Source organism: Populus nigra, chromosome 3, assembly GCF_951802175.1.
Source record: "Populus nigra chromosome 3, ddPopNigr1.1, whole genome shotgun sequence".
NCBI classification, from domain to species: Eukaryota; Viridiplantae; Streptophyta; class Magnoliopsida; order Malpighiales; family Salicaceae; genus Populus; species Populus nigra.
Window position 1 is genome coordinate 5,031,973 of NC_084854.1, and position 18,141 is coordinate 5,050,113.

Consider the following 18,141-nt stretch of genomic DNA (forward strand, 5'->3'; position numbering starts at 1 on the left):
ATCATCGGCACCGAATGATGAAAAGCATTATTTGCAGGGAATAATAATAGAAGCGGCCTGTTCCCATCCTCAGCAAGGCACCAAATTCTGTTTTATGGATCGATCGTCAGCCATCCAGCCAATTCCTTCATGAGCTAAATTTGGAATTATCTTTAATTTATTCATTCAAGCGCAAGCCAGGACTGCTTTGAACTTAGCTCATAAGCAGACGGCCAACATGGGAGTGACCGCCCAACTCCTAGGCCCTAAGACAAAAAACCGATGTTGGAATCATCAGCTCTTCCCCTAATGTGCGGGCAGCTAGTTCATATAAATTCCCTATATATACATGAATTAACTTCAGACTTGATCAACTCACTTTCTTGTTTCAAATTATTTTTCCGTTTTTGGGGTTGCAACTGTTGAACAGCACATATGGCAAGCTTCCTTGCTGCCCCTGCATGTCCACTGGTTGCCCTGCCCACCACTACCAGGGCCAGTTTCTCCACCGTTCAGCAAAAGAGCTTCTCTGTCAATGTTAGTGACACTCCCATTTCCAATTATGTTACAAAAGGTGCAGTAATTATACTTTTTTTGTTTGTTGATAAAAATGTAATGCAAACAGTATTCCTAATGCAGGGAGGCCCTTTATTTTTCGGGCTTAAACATGCCCAGAATATTCAATTCTCAAAGGCAGCTAGCATTTCCTCTACCAGGTCTAGATGCTTCCAGGCCACAATTTCATGCTCTGTGAGAAATTCAGTTCCTCGTGCCCTGCCCTTTTTTTTGCTTTATAAATGTCATTCTGTGAAGCTTACGAAGTGAAATGTTTAAATGACTAGGCTCAACCTGAAACCCTGGAAACCGTCCAAAGCACCATTGCTAAGCAATTGTCTGTTGAAGTCAGCACAGTAACTCCTGAAACCAAGTTTGCTGACTTGGGTGCTGACTCCCTTGACACGGTATTCCCTCTTTAAACATGGAATTCTTCTAATTTTCTATCCTTTCTTAATTATTCATCCATGGTGCGTGTCCTTTCCTATTTCTTTACCATCCCATAATACTGGAGGCCTCGGGTAACTACAAAGGGATAGAGAGAATAAAACCTGATGTAGACAAGAGTACATGTTAACATTGTGTAATTGCTTGACATTTTCACTTCATGAGCTGAGCCATGTATAAACATTGTAAATAACTTCAGGTAGAAATAATGATGGCTTTGGAAGAACAATTCGGCGTGTCAATAGGCGAAGGTGGTGCAGAGAACATTGCAACTGTTCAAGATGCTGCAGATCTCATTGAGAAAGTGAAGGCAGCAGCATGAAGGGAAACATTTCCAGGAATTAAGATTCTATAAATTGTCATGATTTGGCTATTTCGCATGTGCCAAAGGAAAAACCTATAATTGTTTTGCAGGGAGCAATTTTTGTTCGGGTCGTCTAAAATTATGAATTTTTCTTTCCTTCAAAGACAAATAGAAAATCTAATGCGTGCATGATGGAAATGATGTATCATGGAGCATTGGCACGTTTCCTTGATTAATAAAAGAGAAGTACTGCAGTTGTTCTGCAGGTTGCAATTTTTGTTTCACATTGCTCAACAATCGGTAGCAGTTGTGTATATTCATTGGTTGCAGCACAATAGTACAGTAATTGCTCTTTCCAACATCAAGAGTTCATTAAAAATAAAAATAAAAATAAGGGCACATGCACTCTAGAAACATCTCTCTACATTCGAGTTTTAGTTCAATTGAAACTTCCAGGGTAGACATAGGGCTATTGCAATTCTGAAGCAGATTTTGTATTTCTTCGAAAAGTTCTGACAAGAATATTCAAAACATCTATAGACATCAATAGCATTATAATGGCAGGATACCATGGAAATATTCATTAGTTATTGTTGAGAGAGAGAGACTGTACGCTTAACTATACAGAAACTTCAATCAAATACGGGGGCAAAATGCATTTGCCTTTGCCTACCAAAGATACTCTAATGCAAAAGCATGCATGTATTTACATGATGGTAAATCAGCTTTGGTGAATCTGTACTTACCACAAACCATATTTATGAACCAGGATCTTATGACATTCCTTTTTTCTAATGAAAGGATGCACCGTTCAAAAAACCTTATGCTGGACATCAAGCACTCAAATCTTCAAAACACCTGAGCCAGTCACAGATGGTTCTGGAGAGGACTTTAGTCTCATTCAATGAGAGAGTTTTAAGGCCTTGAGCAATGGCATCTACAGGAGTGTACACAAAACCTGCTTGCCATTTTGGTTCCTAATTAGAGGCAGCAAATAAAATTTTTGTTAGTGATGAATTTTAATGATAAAATGGTTGATCCATCAGGAAGGAAAACCAGAAGGACACAGGATCCTCATGCAACAAAGCATGTCAATACTTCACATGCATGGTGCCAGGAATTAATAGCTATTTATATTTATACGGGTGCAATTGCAACTCTACATGCACTATTAAGGGAAATATTGTTCACAACGGTGTCAAGTGTAATATATCTCGTTTGCTATTTGCATTATGTATCCTAAAGCATTCTGGCTTGTGGCCTTTCTTGAACACTCGTTACTGCCTTTAAGCATAAAGCAGACTCCAGAAAAATGAACCTCCACATGAGTCCATAGTAGACAATAATACAAGATAAGAGATCCACAATCATCACCCACCGGCATGAGAATCAATGTTGTCCAAAAGTAGATGTAATGTGAAGCAGAACTTAAAAGCACAATTGGAGTTTGGATTTGAGTGGAAAAATATCTCTTGGAAAAACTAGTAATGAGATCCTTTTATTTTTACTTGACTGGTGAGTGATGAACAAATTCGATTTTTGTTTCCAGGCAGACAGTTGTTCTCAAGGGACAATCTTTAAAAAATGCAAGCACGAGAAAGGAGCATCAGTGCTCTGGGCACTTTCAGCATGAGAGAAGGCGAAAGTGAAATAGAGGAAGTGTCTGCTAGACAGATCAGATATTAGAGGATGCCCTATTACATTTCACTCCATGAGGGGATGCCTAACTTGCATATGGTTTTGAATTGTTAAAGAGGAAGAATTTCACAGCATTAGCCTCCAAGCCACAACATTAACCCAAAGATGTGTATTCTTGGTATAAATATACAAGAAACTTCCAACGCTATGGCAATGATTCACAGAGTATGTACATGCTGGATGACGAAACACACACTGTGCATATAGGCAAATTCATGACTGATGTGTGCATAACATACCTGTATGCATGGGGTGATATGGGTGCCACTTAATTGGACCTTTTCTATTGTTCCACCTATGGACTCAACACGAGGTTTCAGGGTCTCTTCAAGGACATCTGTCTCATCAATAGCATCAGAGCTGAACTTCACCTAAGACAGCAGAATATATGTCTTCAATTCTATAATACACCAGAATATAAAGGCTATCCACTTGAATGAATTCTGGAACATCCAGGGCATCATACATACCAGTAATGTGTGTTGAACATTATATGAGTTCCTGCAACAATCACGGTTTTCAGAGGGTGATGGCTTGAACTCTGATATCCCTTCTGTGACCTAATAGAAATGAGGTCAAATAGATGCATATAGTTAGAATCCACCAATTTACCAGCTTCCATCTAGAGAAAATTGAACTGAATAATTACAACAGAAGAAAAATAAAGATGAATTGGTCTACCAATCCACAAAAAATTCAGAACTTAAGATAATCAATCGGGGTTTCCAATTCTTCAACTCCCTAGTATAAAAAGAACAAATCTCTAAGAACCTTAAAAATAAATTCATATACACAGACGAGGAGATTTATCAACAGGAATGGTTCGATCAAGGCTCAGTCATTGTTTCAAATTTCAAGTAGAGAGAAACAAAACCATTCTATATGAAATTGGAACTGGATGTTAAATGTGTTCACATAGAAGCTTCTAGTAGATATGAAAGTACCTGACCAAATACTGATGGCAACTGATCAACAAATTTGGTCAATGAAATTAGGGCTTCTTGTTCGCTATCAGGTATAATTGCTCCAGCTGTATCAAGCAGAACCTTCCATGCATCTCCTACATATGATACATTGCAGGCAAATTTGTCAAGATAAAATGCATGGAATTCCATAAACTAAAGAAAAAGTGAAGACAATCAAAGTGAGCTAAGACAATTAAAAACCAAACGAAAAACTTGTATTCTAAAGGTAAACTGGAAAGGACAAGATTTTAAATGGAAGAGTCAATATGCAACTTACCTGAGGCACTCCTGGCCATCGCATACATTGGAGAAGCTTCGACAACAGGCATCATCTGATTAACTAGTGGACCTAGCTGTAGAGCAGCATTGAAAACAGGGAGACCCGAATATTTATTAGACAGGAGAAAGTTATGTTGTGCAAATGCCTCATCTTGAGTGACCAACATGGAAGATTAATGCACTCATACAACTTAGGGTTAAAAAATCCACTTCCTGCCCAAATTCAAAAGGCTTCCATGGAGAGTGTCGAAGAACTTTTTATTGGTTCATATATAACTAGAGACAACATCAGTGTTATCATCAATATAAAACCCTATACTTTTAGAATCAGAAACTGCTAGGAAATCAAACTTAATTGAGTCCCAAAAAGAAGAATGAACAAACAAAGGCTACAGTCAATCATATCATCAAAGAGAAGAGTTGCTGACTAAATTTCTTTGCAATACTTAGGTTTGTGTCCCTAATGTCCACATAATTTTACTAAATGCATATTTTGTTTGGGAAGTCCATATGTACTACTTGCTAATCAGTGTAGGAAAGCCTTTTGAAGGTAAAAGGCGTTCCCAACGTCACAAATTCATTGCATCTCTATCAAAGCAACAGGAGCTTCAGGCAAACAAGAAAAAAAAAATTAAATATACAGATGTATGCACAAGCACCATACAGGCACATATCCATATGCACACTTGAGGTAACCCTGATCAAGAGAAAGACATGAAAGCATACAATTCCTGGCATAGAAACTCTAATCGTTTGATTTGAGTAACAGTAAAACTCATAACAAAACAAGAGGCACCAAGTATTATGAAATGGACATATTTACCTGCTCAAAATATGGCACCGCCTCTGTAGCAGGCCTGTTGTTGAATGAGATTATGGCATTAGCCTTGGACAAAAGACGACATTCTTCGTCACACTCTATAAAACATTCAAGTTATTTGAAAACTAAAACAAAATCTCATAATCTGCGTTCTGCTTCCACCACTGAAAACCACAGAACTTCCATTTTTCTTCCTGACTATTAGACAAGCAAAACCTTGAAGGTCCAGTAGAATAGAAAAGGGAAACCAAACCTTTGGTATCTTCTCACAGAAATAACTTCCTGTTAAAACTTGGAGAAGTGCCCCGTTGCTTCAACATCCATGTAAAACAACAAAACATGTGTGAATTCATTTCTGGGTTGCTAATTAAATTCCAAAAAAATGCTCTTAAAAGGTAACACATTTGCTACTTAAAAGTTGAAGGCAGGTAACACACCTGTGACCAACAGAAAAAATTGGAAGGTCAACAAGCTCCGAAGCAGTTAAACCATCATGGGGCAATCCAGATTGCAGTAATAAATCCAAGCAAGCATTGAACCTCTCATAGACTTGATTAGCAGCTTTAGAATGATCGAATGTCACGTTGTAAGGCACTAAAATAACAACATAACCATCCTTTGCCAATAGCTCAATCAAACAACTGCAAAATTAAGGAAACAACAACAACAACAGATCATAACATCAAAATCCAAAACAAAAACTAATAAAAGATTGTTCATTGAAAGGAGAAGGATCGATTACCTGTAAGTGACTTCAGGGACAGCTCCAATGAAGGCACCACCAAGGAATTTGATGATGGCACGTGGCTTTCTACCTTTAGGTGGAGCTATGACTAAACATGACTCCATCTGCGTGTATTTCTGTCGCTGCTTGTAGTTGGTATTAGTAATAACAGTATTACCATCTCCATATCTAAAGTTGCTGCTGCTTCTACCAGCATACCCATTTGAAACCATTCTTGATAAAGAAGAAGATCCCGAAGTTTTAGATCTTCGCGTAGGAACCCATGGATAAAAAGGTGGGTTAAACTTGGTTTTTGATGGGTACCTAGGATTATTATTATAATCGGCTGTGAGATTGTTTGGAGAAGTGTAGCAAAGTGAAGTGGCCAGTTCCATAACGGTATGTTCTGGGGTAACAATAGTGTTGCTTCTACTCCAAATCTTTTTTCTTGTAATAATAAGCAAACCTGTGCAAATCAATGAATCTAGATCTTCTAGAAGCAGTAGCAGTAGCAGTAGCGAAAAAGACTATTGTGGCAGAGCATTTTGGGGACAGAAAACGAAAGTTAACATATGCTGATGATTCTGCCACGATTCTGGCTTGCAATTGCTTATTCAATTTAGGCCTGGTGCGGCCCATACTTATGTTTTCCCAAAATGGGCCACTGGAGTCCTGAGTTTGATCCTAGATTTTGCAAGATTTCTTATGATTGTAATAGTGTTTGTTTGCTAGTTATTACGCTGGAAAAGAAATGGAAGGAAGTATCTTGTTCATCGGACGACAGAAATGCTGATTCGATTCATTTTTAGATCACTATGAATGACCAATGCATAGGAAAACTTGTTTACGTGATTGATCTAGTTGCTCATCATAAGCATAGTGCAGTTCTTGATATTGAGATATATGTCCAGCTTGCTTGTAGACAGGTTTGAGAAAGTGAATTGGGGAAGGTTTCTTGACAGAAATGGGAACACAACAGTTGGGTGGGAAAGGCCGTCTCTCTCCCTTGGAAGCTCGTCGCAATACCAAAAGAGCAAAAAGAATAGATGCTTGAGCGTTCATCTCATAGAGGGAAAAAAATATACATTATTTACAACTAGAGAGCCTGACAACTCCAAGAAGCATATAAATGCAGGGGATATTACTGAGCTAACTCATGTCAAAACATATGAGAAATAGCAGCACAGCCTCTGATCTCCCACGTAATGGCAAACTTAGAAACATCGAAAAAACAACATGGGATACCTCTGTCGATAAGTGTCTCTATAACACATGGATATATACCTAACTTTGCCTTCTGTAGGCAGCTCAGAAGTGAAATGCGTGATATAGATTTCATCAGGTGTGCAAACTGAACAATTCACAATAATAAGCAATCAGTAGATGTTCGTAAAGCAATGCAAGTAGGTCGAGTGAATTAAACAAACAGAGGCTTCATTATCAACTATAATTCTTTAGTGCCAAAGATGTGTGAGAATCATACAACCAGCTCGAAATGGTGTTAAGAACCAAATCAAGGTAAAAGACACTTAATTTTGAACACCCAACAAAGTCACTTCCAAAAATACAGTGATGGCATACGACTCCCATCTAAATGTACATGAATTCACCACCACGCACAGCATTTTCAGCACCTTTCCTCTCTTCTGCAGCCTCCTTCTCCCGCTCTTTCCAGCTCTCATAAGCATGATCATCAGTTTGCAGCTCATGTCGGCAAATTGGACAAGAATTGTGTTCATCCTGTCACAAAAATTGAATAGCATTAAGAATGGACAACTTTATCACATCAACTCTAACATAATCATAGAATTTGACATTTTAGCATGCTAAAGGGATTTTACCAGCCATGGCTTAAGACAAGGAGGGTGGAATCTGTGCTTGCATGGCAACTCTTGCATTTTGTCATTGACAACCAAATTCTCTTTGCAAATTGCACATTCAGCATCCTTCCCTAGCTCAGCCAAGATCTCCTCTGTGATAGTAATTACTGGAAGCTTTGCAACAACCTCTTTACTGGCAGGAGGCACTCTCGGGGCTGTGGAACCCATTTCCATAATCTAAAAGACAGATATCAAAACAAGATCTACATTAACTCCTCCCAGTAACCAAGCATGATTAGGTAAGATATCAAAGCAGGGTGTAAATCAATTCCTTGAATCAACATTTCTTCTAGGAGCTTCCCTTGTCACTTTTTGAGCTTGCAGAGTTCACATTTGTGTAATTTGATAGAAAAATAAGGAAAACAAACTGACTGACTAGGCTTTCAAATTGGAGAATTGGATAAACCAAATTCACAGCACTGAACAACTAAATTCATCACAGAAATGTGTTTCCTTTAGCTACAAAACCAACGCCATGCCAATTAATTTATAGAAATCAACACGAGATCTTTACCTCTGGTATCATATCATCAAGATTGCTCATTAACTCTCCAAGTAGATTGGAAGCAGTCTCTATAGTATTGTTATCCACAGGACGCCCAGAAGATTCAAATTCCTGAAGTGTGGCCATAGAATTCAAGATGTTTGACTGCACCAACCACTGGGGCCGTGGTGGTTCAGGATCCACAGTAAGATGCCCCTCGAACAGATACCCTAAAAAATCAACAACCCAATAGCAAGGTCCAATATAAATATATCACGAAGAATATTATAATTTCATTTCAATTAATTTGCGAAATTATTTAGAGCAAGTAATTAAAAACATCCAATCGATCAAAAAGATGTATGTTAAGATAGAAAGTTAAACCGCTATTTTGGGAAACATCAGGGGGGTTTTCGATTTGATCCAAGTGTTCTTTAGCTTGAGCAATGCAATTTTTCAAGTGCTCCTTCTCGGTGGAATCAGAGGTCAAGAGTAGGGCTTCTTGAAACAATCCTAACCCAGCAAGCCAGAAACCAGGAGCTATGTATCTAGTCTTTAGCACGGTTGCAACTCTACAAACAACAGAATAAAACTGCCGCCACCGCCCATGAAAAATTAGATTTCGCAATAAATAAATAAATAAAAGGAGGGAGGGAAAAAGAGACACTGACTGTTTTACGGAGAGAAGGAGAAGCTGAGGGGTAGTGGAGACGGAGGAGGAATTTAAGAGAAGAGAGTGCGTCTTCGAATTTCTGTTTCTTGCCCAGCTGTTTCTGCAATTCTTCTAATTCTTTTTTCAATAATTGTTCATTGGACCCCATAATCTCTTTGCTTTGCTTTTCCTACAATTCCCTAATTTCTGAAATTGTTCTGTGTTTATTAATGTTGTCGTTTTATTTCATTTCATTTTTCTTGTCCAGGACGAAAGGCGACCAGATCTGGATTGGATGACAAGCCATACCTTGTTCGTGCTCCCTGCTGCGTCAATCATGATTTTAGACGACTGTCGTTTAAAGCCATGTGACACGTCATTTGGTTGAACATAAACGACGCCTCATTCCCTTCTTATTCTAATTTGCCCGCAAGACAACCACCTCCCCCTTTCTGCTAAGATTTGTGGTTTGCCGGGTAAAAAAATATTTAACAAAAAAAATTAAGACATGAGATATTGCTTCAACCGATAATTTAAATAGTATGATTAAAAAATATAAAAATAATAATAAATAAACTAGCAAAAAAACAAGATAACCAAAAAAAAGAACCAACTTAATTCTATTATGATTATCTAACAACTTAATGTTAAAGGATAAAACTATAAAAACAAAAAAACTCAATTAAAATAAGTTATCGTGCAAACTTCGCAATTATAGATACAAGATAAAGATAACATCGTAGAAAAAAAACAAAGAAAAAAAAGTTTAAAGAACAATTATTAATAAATCAAATGAAAACATAATGACTTCACGTAAAGAAAAAGGAAAAGAAAAAAATCTAAAGCTCATTATCTTGCAAAAAAACATGTTAAAGGAAGAAAATTAATAAAAAAATGTAAAAAAATCTCTAACCCGGTTATAATACCAAGGTGACCGCATTCAAAAGTAAATTGAAAAAATTTATAAACCTCAATTGTCGAATAACTCAATGTTGAAAGATATAAACAAAAAAAAACAAATTTAATTTTAAAAACAATAAAAAAAAATAAGAGCTAACCTGTGAACCCGCGACCATGGTCATAGGATTAAAATAACCCAATAGAAAAAAAAAGTACAAATATCAATTTCTAATAAATCAAATGTTGAATAATAAAATTAAAATAAATTAATTTTAAAAAAAACAAAAAAAAAATCAATTCGCATTAACCTTTCAAACCGGTAACTCTGATGATGAATTTGGAACTAACCTAATGAAAACAATCCGAGTCAACTAGGATTAACCCGCAAACCTTGCAATCATAGACATAGGATCAGAATAACTCAATGAAAGGAAATAAAAAAGGAAATTAAAAGGATTAAAAAAAAAGGTGAAATTAAAAAAAAAATATAATTTTATAGCTTCTTCAAAATAAAATAAAAATAGAACTTAAAAGTACATAAACCAAATACGAATGAAAATGAAATAGAAGGAGCTAGTCTGAAATTTTGAAGGGTTGACACTAAGTTCGAGTATGAAAAAGAGAGAAAAAAAAGGAAAAAATGATTTTTAGCATCAAACTAGAGACGTGTCTAGTTCACGCACTTTGTCATCGTATAGAGGACGTTGAGACCTTCCAAACGTTTCTCTAAAAAGTAATGTTTGGTGGTTGCACAACCCTGTACATACTGCTCGGATGGCGTGAGGGTTGTTCACATGTATGTGCCAAACATTTTTAAAAAATAATATTTAATATATGTCAATTATATATATATATATAAAAATCTTTAAGTAACCTTAAAATCTACAATAAAATCAATGTAAAATAACAAAAAAAAACCTCATGAGAGTCGTGTTGATTTTATCTTCAAGAATATCAAGGTAATCATATTACTTTGAAAAATCTACAAAATCCAAAACTCCTAAGTAACCAGTGTTATATTTTTTTATATACTAAAATTAAATTAGTAATCTTAATATGCAAAAAATAAAATAAAATAATCATGTAAATATTCTTGTATCATGATGAAAAAACAATACTACCCCTAATAACCAGTTAAAAGCATTATTTTTTTTTAGTTTAACGTGGGTGTCTGGATCAGCTTGCGCGCATCTCGACTAATCCCATGGGCCCTGAAGTTAGCGATTATGTAAGCCTCCAGTGACCATCATATAAACAACAACAGGGTTCAAACCTGAAACCACATAGAGATCAAATCTTTTGATCTCAAATTCTTACTATTAAGTCACCACCTAATGGTTGTTAAAAGCATTTTTTGATGAGAGGAAACGGAGTTTTCACTATTCCAGTGAACCCTAAAATATCTCCTGGGCTACGGTGACTTCTCCTTCACCTCTGTTTTAATTTAATTTAATTAGTTTCGAGGAGCTGAATTGAAATCATGTTAAAGGGAAAGTTTATTTATTGGTAAATAAGAAAGACAGAACACAGGGAGGGAGGAACATATTAGTCCCACTTCTTGTTATCACTGAGTAAAGCTACAGTGGCTAAGTTTTGTCAAAATAATTTAGACAACAAGTACAACAGAGAAAAGAAACAAACATGATGAAGAGCTAACTAATAATGATGATGATGGCAGTGTCAATCCCTAACACATTTCTCCTAGAAGGTCAATAATTTTGTTCTTAGACAGAAGCTTCAATCCTTGGCTCAAAAGAGAAGGCAGACATGAACTCTACGGCTTCACCATTCTTAAAACATTTTGGTAACTCAATCCACTCATTGGTTCTCAAATCACACACAACATAACGGAAAAACTCGGCAGAGTTTAAGCAGATAAATATCTGGTCACCGGCTCCAACACAGTTTATATCCACCTTCTTGCCGTAAAACTCGTGTGACATTGCTGGAGGCATTGCTACAATCTGATTCCAAGATCGAATGCTCTCATCAAACCTCCAGATTCTGAGGTTTGCGCTTTCAAAAAATTCTGATAACACAACAACTAGCATCTCTCCTTTACACTCCACCACGTCGATGGAGTATTCACAGAAGACAGGCAATAGCCTTGGATACTCAGAGAAGCACTTGGTGGTCAGATTGCAAGACACAATCGTACCTGAGGAGCTGAGGAAATAAACAATCTCCTCTCCGTCCTTAACAGTTATAACTGATGAGTATTGCTTAGATGGGCTCCTCTGCATGTCAGTTGCCACGACATTTCCAGCCTTACTAAGGAAATACACAGCATTGTCGTCGTTTGAATCAAATTCCTGAGACTCGTCAACCTTTCTTCTCAGAAAGATCTCTTCTCCCCAGCAACCAGTGCTTGAATTATAGACTTTGCATGAAAGTTTTGGTAGCTCACCAGAGACCAATACAAGTTTATAGGACTGATTATTCTGTGCATTCATTGCTACAGCAAGAAGAGAGTGATTTTCTTGGGCTGCATGCACTGGAGGGAGCTCACGACAGGATCCTGTCACAGGATTGCATACGATGAAATTGCACGCTCCCATGTGGAAGCAGACTAAGCCACCAGATGCTGCAACAGGAATGGAATCACAGTTAGAGCTTTGCTTGAGCAGCGGAGGATAGTTGAGTTTTTTCCAACTTCTATCAGCAGAGTCAAAGATGGTTGACTGGTTAAGATGGGGATCCACCATGAGAAACCATGGCTCTCGAGAAGGAATCTCAGAGCAGGCAAGCTTGAAACTTGCAGAATCTGAAACTGATTTCCATCTCTTGCACACTGAAGCAGCACGAAAAAATGCAGAGGTTGGTAGCCAGGAAAGAACCCTTTCAAGAAGGTCTTCATTGAGCTCATCCATAGACAAGCTGAGCATCCCTTTATCTTGTGCTTCCAGCTTTCTCTTCCGACCTGCTCTCGAAGCCCAGTTATCATTGTGCTCCATTGATTGAAACTTTGCAAATAATAACTGTCAGAATAAAAGGAGACAAAGGAATTATTAGTGAAATGCAAGTTATTGTGGAGTATATATGCTTGACATAACAGAGAATAAAAAGGAAGAATTTAATATCCACTCATGAAGGAATACGATAACTGGGCTAGAGATTTAAAATACACAACTAAGGAAAAGCAAAGTAAATTCCCTTAAATACACCTATTATCTTCCTTCATGCAAGTGACCAACATCTAGGACATGAAATGAGGATTTCGTTATCCTGTCTTCACTAGAAACAATCTGGAAATAAACTTTGAACACTTACAACAAGTTGAAGATACTAGGCCTACAAAGAACCAAAAATGATAAAAACCCATGGGAATTTCACCTTTTACTAAATCTTCACTCATCAAGAAAAATGAATAAAGTGAGGAAAAGAAGAGAGATTTTACATGTGAAAACAGCAGAAGAGATAGATTCTTCAAAGATAGAAGTACAACCGGAGAATTGACAAGAGCATGCTACAGGCTGGGTAGTAGTAAACAAAATGAAAAAGAAAAGAACTGAAAGGGGATCAAGAAATGAACTTTTTGTTTGGAGAGAAGCCACTAGGAAATCGGCATCAACAACAAAAAGAAAAAGAGAAAGCAAAAAAAACAAAAAAGAAAGACCTAAAAACTATCTTATTCGACAAATCAGGGCATCCTGCATTAGATTCTTATTCTTGTATGGATTCTCATACAAAGAAACCAAGCATCAAGCAAATAAACTATCTTATTCGACCAGAAAAAAAGCCCCATCAAATCTCTCTCCAATATGAGCTCAAATTCATATTATTTTCATCCAAATTTAGTCACATAGAAACCATCCAAACAAGGAAGAAGAAGGGCAAATGATATAAACTAAGAAGAGAAATACAGGCACACATACAAGTAGAATGAACAAGATCATGAAGCAAAAGGGGGAGATCGCGAGAGAGAGGAGGAAACTAGAAAATGTACCTTCTTGATGTTGCTACCCGATTGGAGGAAGGCCTTGTCTTTGAGATTATAGATAAAGAGGGATACAAGCAAAGCAGCAGAGGTATGTATGTTGTATACTAGTGCTTTGGTGGGTCTTTATTACTTGTGTGGAATTTAAAGAAGTGGAGACAATGACAATCAAACAAACAAAAAGGGCAAAAAAGCAAGGCCAAGTAGAGGAGAGGAGTGGAGGAAGGCTAGTGGGAAGCTTCCTCCCTTGGGTAACAGAGAGCAGCGGTAGCTTGTTTACTTTTTGTTGGTTTATGAGCGTTGACACTATAGAGAGAAAACTAAAGTGGAGAAGGCAAAGTACCAAAGCCCACACGAGCCAGTTGACTCTTTTACCAAATCTAAACACGAGTTACATAGGATACGCACTTTGGGCCATCCCATTCCTCCTCCTATCTATTGCTAGATCCAAACAAGGTCTAAGCTCTTAACTAGTAGCTGGTTACGACATGGTGTTGTTGTCTGCACATGCGGGGCGGGCGGAGTTCCTAAAGTTTTGGCCTTGGCCGAGTTAACAAGGAAAAAAAATTCGATATTTAGCTTCCGATTAGCCTCGTTTTCGGAGAAATTCTTGGTTTTATTTCTGATTTTTTTAATACATGTTGAGTGTGGGATTGAAAAGCACAACATTTTCACATGAATGTAAATGGTTAATCTATCTTTACATTTATTTTCTGGAAAAAGAAAACATGTGAGGCGGGGCACTTTAATCATAAAAAGAAAGCGAACACACACGTACCGCTGGTTGAGTAAAAGAAAAGCAAGGAACGAGAGAGAGAGGGACTACACAAATCTACATGTCAAAGGGGGTAGTGCTGTGTTTATTCTCTTGTGAGTAGGGTTTTGCTGCGGCTGCGGCTGCGGCTGTGGCTGTGGCTGTGGCTGACCTTTGTGTAGGCAATAAAGAAAGAGAAAAAATAAAATCAGGGACTGTATTAGACTACCATCTCTCTCTTCTCATCTCTTCTCTCTGTTTCTTTTGCCTGCTCCTCTCCTCGTTGAGGAATCTCTCTCTCTGTTTTTTGGGTTTCGCGCGCGTGTGGACAACATATACTAAAGTCAATGCCCAGAATTGATTCCTTAGCCAAACATTTCAAACAATACTACATTAAACAGAAAACAAAACGAAAGGCAAAACAAAAAAGCCGTTAATCACGATTCTCTTTTCTTGTGTTCCTTCCTTCTACTGTTGCACAGATCTCGATGTCTTAGGCCCATAGCCTGCATGCCTGCCTGACATTGTTTCATTTCCAGCTATTCACGGTCAGCCCATTTTATTTACTCAGGGCTCACTCAAATCGGCCGCAAAGGCTCGTTTGGCTTCAAAATGGACCGGCGAGTGGAGACTGGTATCTTTTTCTTTTCTTCTCTCTGTCTCCCTCTCTGGAACCGCTAAATAAAGTTCGGCTATTGTTGCGGCCACTTTTGGATATGGCAATAAATATTAATGGGTCGGGTTTTGTATTGTTTATACCCAAACCCAAAATAATTATATGAATCTGACTCAAATCCAAATGAGTATCTACGGGTTATTCATAATTCAAAATCGATTTCAACCCTGTTGTTATAATTTTAACCTTGTTGTTATAATTTACATCTATTTAAAATATAATTAGTTTGTTATACATGTAATTTTTTAAAACTTTTAAGTTATTTATTTATTTCAGGACGGGTTCGGATCGGGAAAATTAATATAATTACCTGACTTTTTACCTTAGGGTTTTACCTGAAATTCAATCGAGTCAAAAAAATTTATATCCTTACATCCTCTATTGAATAGTATTATTGATATTTTTATTAAAATTACTAAAATATCCTTGTTATTTTTACTAATTAATTACAATCTTAATTAATTAAAGATCCATTTATTAAGGTTAGTTAAATCAAAACTCATTATTAATCAAACACAACATATACAAAAGGGAAAAGAATCTTAACTCTGAATTTTTAATTCTTAAAAGATGAATATCTTGTAAATCCTAATAATGATGAGATGAGATTGTCATTTTTATGTAGTATTGATTTTAAATTTGATAATTTTTTATTATTATTCTAATTCTATCCATTAAAACGACAATGAGTATCAATGTTAGTAAATAAATAAACCTTTTATGTTAAATAAAATATGAATTTAGTGTTTGTTTAATTATTTCTATTGAAATCATTTATTTTAAATTATAACATATTAAAAAATAAAAAAAGTTTCATTTTTTAACAATCATTACATTGTTTCCCATTTTATTTGACTGTTTTTACACACTGAAACACATTTATGGATTGCTATAGCCCGTCTAATTTGTCTATATTTTTTATATTTTTGTTTAGTTATTCATTCTAGATTGTGGACTTTTTTTCTTCAAACTTCATTATTCAACTTCTTGTTCACATGATTTAAAACCAAGAGGTAATTTCTTTATATTCTTGTGTTTTGTCATATTTGCAGCATTGAAAAATGCCCTAACTTTGAATTTATTCTCAATTTAATGTAATAAATTTTAGTTTTATCAATTAAAAATATAAAACAATAGGGATTGGGTTTAATATATAAACAAAAAACCAGTCATTTTTCTTCTTTTTGTTATTCATGAAGCCAAAAAAACACACTTTGATCCTTGACTTTTTTAACTTTGTTATTTATTATCGCTATGCTTTGAGGGTCGAACTTTTCAATTATAAACTTTATTTGTTGTATGTTTCAATATATGAATTTTGAGATGAGAGAGCAAGTTGATAGAAAATGAGGGAGCAAAGTGTAAACACCGAGAGAAATTGAAAATAATAATATAATATAAATTATAGTGTAATGAAATGAAATAAAAAAAGAGTTAAGAAGATAAAAAAAATAAAGGCCAAAAATATCCATTTTTCTAGAATAAAAAACAGTCTAGATATTTTTTAGAACAACTAGACCAACTTTATAAGATAAATGGATCATTTCTCAAAACAGTCAGATCATTTTGGCTATTGTCCCTATTATAACCCGATGGTATGCAGCAAGAGAGAAAATAGCATTTTCAATTCTTCTTCCTTCCTTTTACCTGAAAGGTTAGAGAGTAGGGTTTAAGAGTGAAAAAAGAGAGGGTTTTAAATAAGAAAAAAAAAACATTCATACTAGAAATTAAGAAAGATCAAAGAGAGGGAAAAATTGAGCTAGAAAAAGTGAAGAAATAAGAGGAAAAAGGGAGAAGCCCTGAAAAATTTTAGTTGGTTGATTTTGGAAATACATCTTGTAACCATGTAAGATGTTTGAAACCCTTTTATACCATTTTGAATAAGAATTAAGTGATTTTTAGAAAAATTGATCAAAATTGAATTAGGATTTTTGAAATGAAATTAGGGGGGAAGTGGATTTCATAGAAATGGAGTTTTTATGATCCTTGTATGATGTAATAAGAGTGAAATCATGTTGAAATAATAAATAAATTTTGATGGGTAGAAAGCTCTAGGGGCCGACCATAATGAGAACAAAAGGGGCAAGTGTCACATTTATGATATCGTCCATTAATTGTGTTATAAATGTGTGTATGATCATGTGAACAATGATTTTTAATTGAGTTCAATTAATGAAATGATGAATTATTGAATAATTAAATGGTTGGGTCTCAAAGCATGAAATTGCAAAATATTAAAGAAATTGTAAACTGTATGGAATTGTGTGAAACTGATAAGAGTTGACAGGATCATGAATTTGTTTGTAATTAAGTTGATTTTCTCTTGAAGTCAATGATTTCAAACGTGTTGATGAAAAACCTCAATAAAATTATAATGATTGTTACAATGAAAAATTAGAATGTTGTTATGTGATAATAATTGATTTAAAAACCTCTCGATACAAAGAAGACTATTAGGGTGATCGAGCGAGCCAGTGGAGCCACTCATAGTTAAATAGTAGGTAGGTATTTGTACCTTGCCATAATTTTCTTTATAAATTCCCCGCAAAATTTACTTATGAATTAGTTAATTTATGAAAATATGGATACTGACATTGACATGTAAGTTGAGAGGATTGATGTGATATTCGTTAAGGAATACCAGATTATTGGCTTTCATAGAGGAATGTCGGATTGATTGATAACCAAGATGGGTTTGCCGGATTGATTGGTATTCATGACGAAATATCAGATTATTAGCCTTCGTATGAGAATACTAGATTAATTAACAACCAAGAGGAGTTGACCGAGTTGATTGATATCCAGGAAGAAGTACTGGATTATTGGGTTCAATATGAGAATGTTGAGATGATTAATCACTTTATGAATATTGTAAGATTTATTTCGGGTTGAATAACTTTATGAAGAAAAAAAGAAATTAGAATGATTATATAGAATGGTTTTAAATATTGTCTAGATAAAAAGTTTAGATATTTTTTTAAGGTTCTAAACAAACCATTTATCTCGAGACTTACAAATATTATTGATTTTCCTTACAAATGCCTCACAAACTTACCAGGGGTGAGGGGTGATTAATAGTTTATTACT

The 18,141-nt window shown here is 35.7% G+C and overlaps 4 protein-coding genes across 7 annotated transcripts; 1 reads left to right on the forward strand and 3 right to left on the reverse strand.

Moving 5' to 3' along the window:
* Window positions 1–612: 612 nt before the first annotated feature.
* LOC133688108 (uncharacterized) lies at window positions 613–1,679 on the forward strand. The gene is made up of 3 exons (XM_062107497.1): window positions 613–729; window positions 822–941; window positions 1,181–1,679. The coding sequence occupies exons 1-3, from the start codon at window positions 613–615 to the stop codon at window positions 1,301–1,303; spliced, it is 360 nt and encodes a 119-aa protein (XP_061963481.1). The 3' UTR covers window positions 1,304–1,679.
* On the reverse strand, window positions 1,572–6,381 carry LOC133688107 (uncharacterized). 2 transcript variants are annotated; one of them, XR_009841109.1, is made up of 10 exons: window positions 5,790–6,381; window positions 5,485–5,688; window positions 5,301–5,358; window positions 5,051–5,113; window positions 4,226–4,301; window positions 3,928–4,043; window positions 3,454–3,543; window positions 3,223–3,354; window positions 2,032–2,262; window positions 1,572–1,797 (listed from the first exon to the last, which is right to left on the reverse strand). XR_009841109.1 is itself a non-coding variant. In XM_062107495.1 (9 exons), the coding sequence occupies exons 1-9, from the start codon at window positions 6,164–6,166 to the stop codon at window positions 2,119–2,121; spliced, it is 1,260 nt and encodes a 419-aa protein (XP_061963479.1). In that variant the 5' UTR covers window positions 6,167–6,381; the 3' UTR covers window positions 1,810–2,118. The 2 variants fall into 2 exon arrangements, 1 of the variants encoding a protein (XP_061963479.1); XM_062107495.1 differs by lacking the exon at window positions 1,572–1,797 and having other exon boundaries at window positions 1,810–2,262.
* Window positions 6,382–7,188: 807 nt separating this feature from the next.
* LOC133688065 (E3 ubiquitin-protein ligase AIP2) lies at window positions 7,189–9,120 on the reverse strand. The gene is made up of 5 exons (XM_062107452.1): window positions 8,807–9,120; window positions 8,520–8,727; window positions 8,166–8,365; window positions 7,613–7,828; window positions 7,189–7,511 (listed from the first exon to the last, which is right to left on the reverse strand). The coding sequence occupies exons 1-5, from the start codon at window positions 8,954–8,956 to the stop codon at window positions 7,362–7,364; spliced, it is 924 nt and encodes a 307-aa protein (XP_061963436.1). The 5' UTR covers window positions 8,957–9,120; the 3' UTR covers window positions 7,189–7,361.
* A 2,039-nt stretch (window positions 9,121–11,159) lies between these two features.
* Window positions 11,160–14,819, reverse strand: LOC133688332 (F-box only protein 13). 3 transcript variants are annotated; one of them, XM_062107779.1, is made up of 2 exons: window positions 14,403–14,819; window positions 11,160–12,665 (listed from the first exon to the last, which is right to left on the reverse strand). In XM_062107779.1, the coding sequence occupies exon 2, from the start codon at window positions 12,639–12,641 to the stop codon at window positions 11,412–11,414; it is 1,230 nt and encodes a 409-aa protein (XP_061963763.1). In that variant the 5' UTR covers window positions 12,642–12,665; window positions 14,403–14,819; the 3' UTR covers window positions 11,160–11,411. The 3 variants fall into 3 exon arrangements, with proteins under 3 accessions (XP_061963763.1, XP_061963762.1, XP_061963764.1); XM_062107778.1 differs by having other exon boundaries at window positions 13,634–14,817; XM_062107780.1 differs by lacking the exon at window positions 14,403–14,819 and adding an exon at window positions 13,085–13,608.
* Window positions 14,820–18,141: the final 3,322 nt, after the last annotated feature.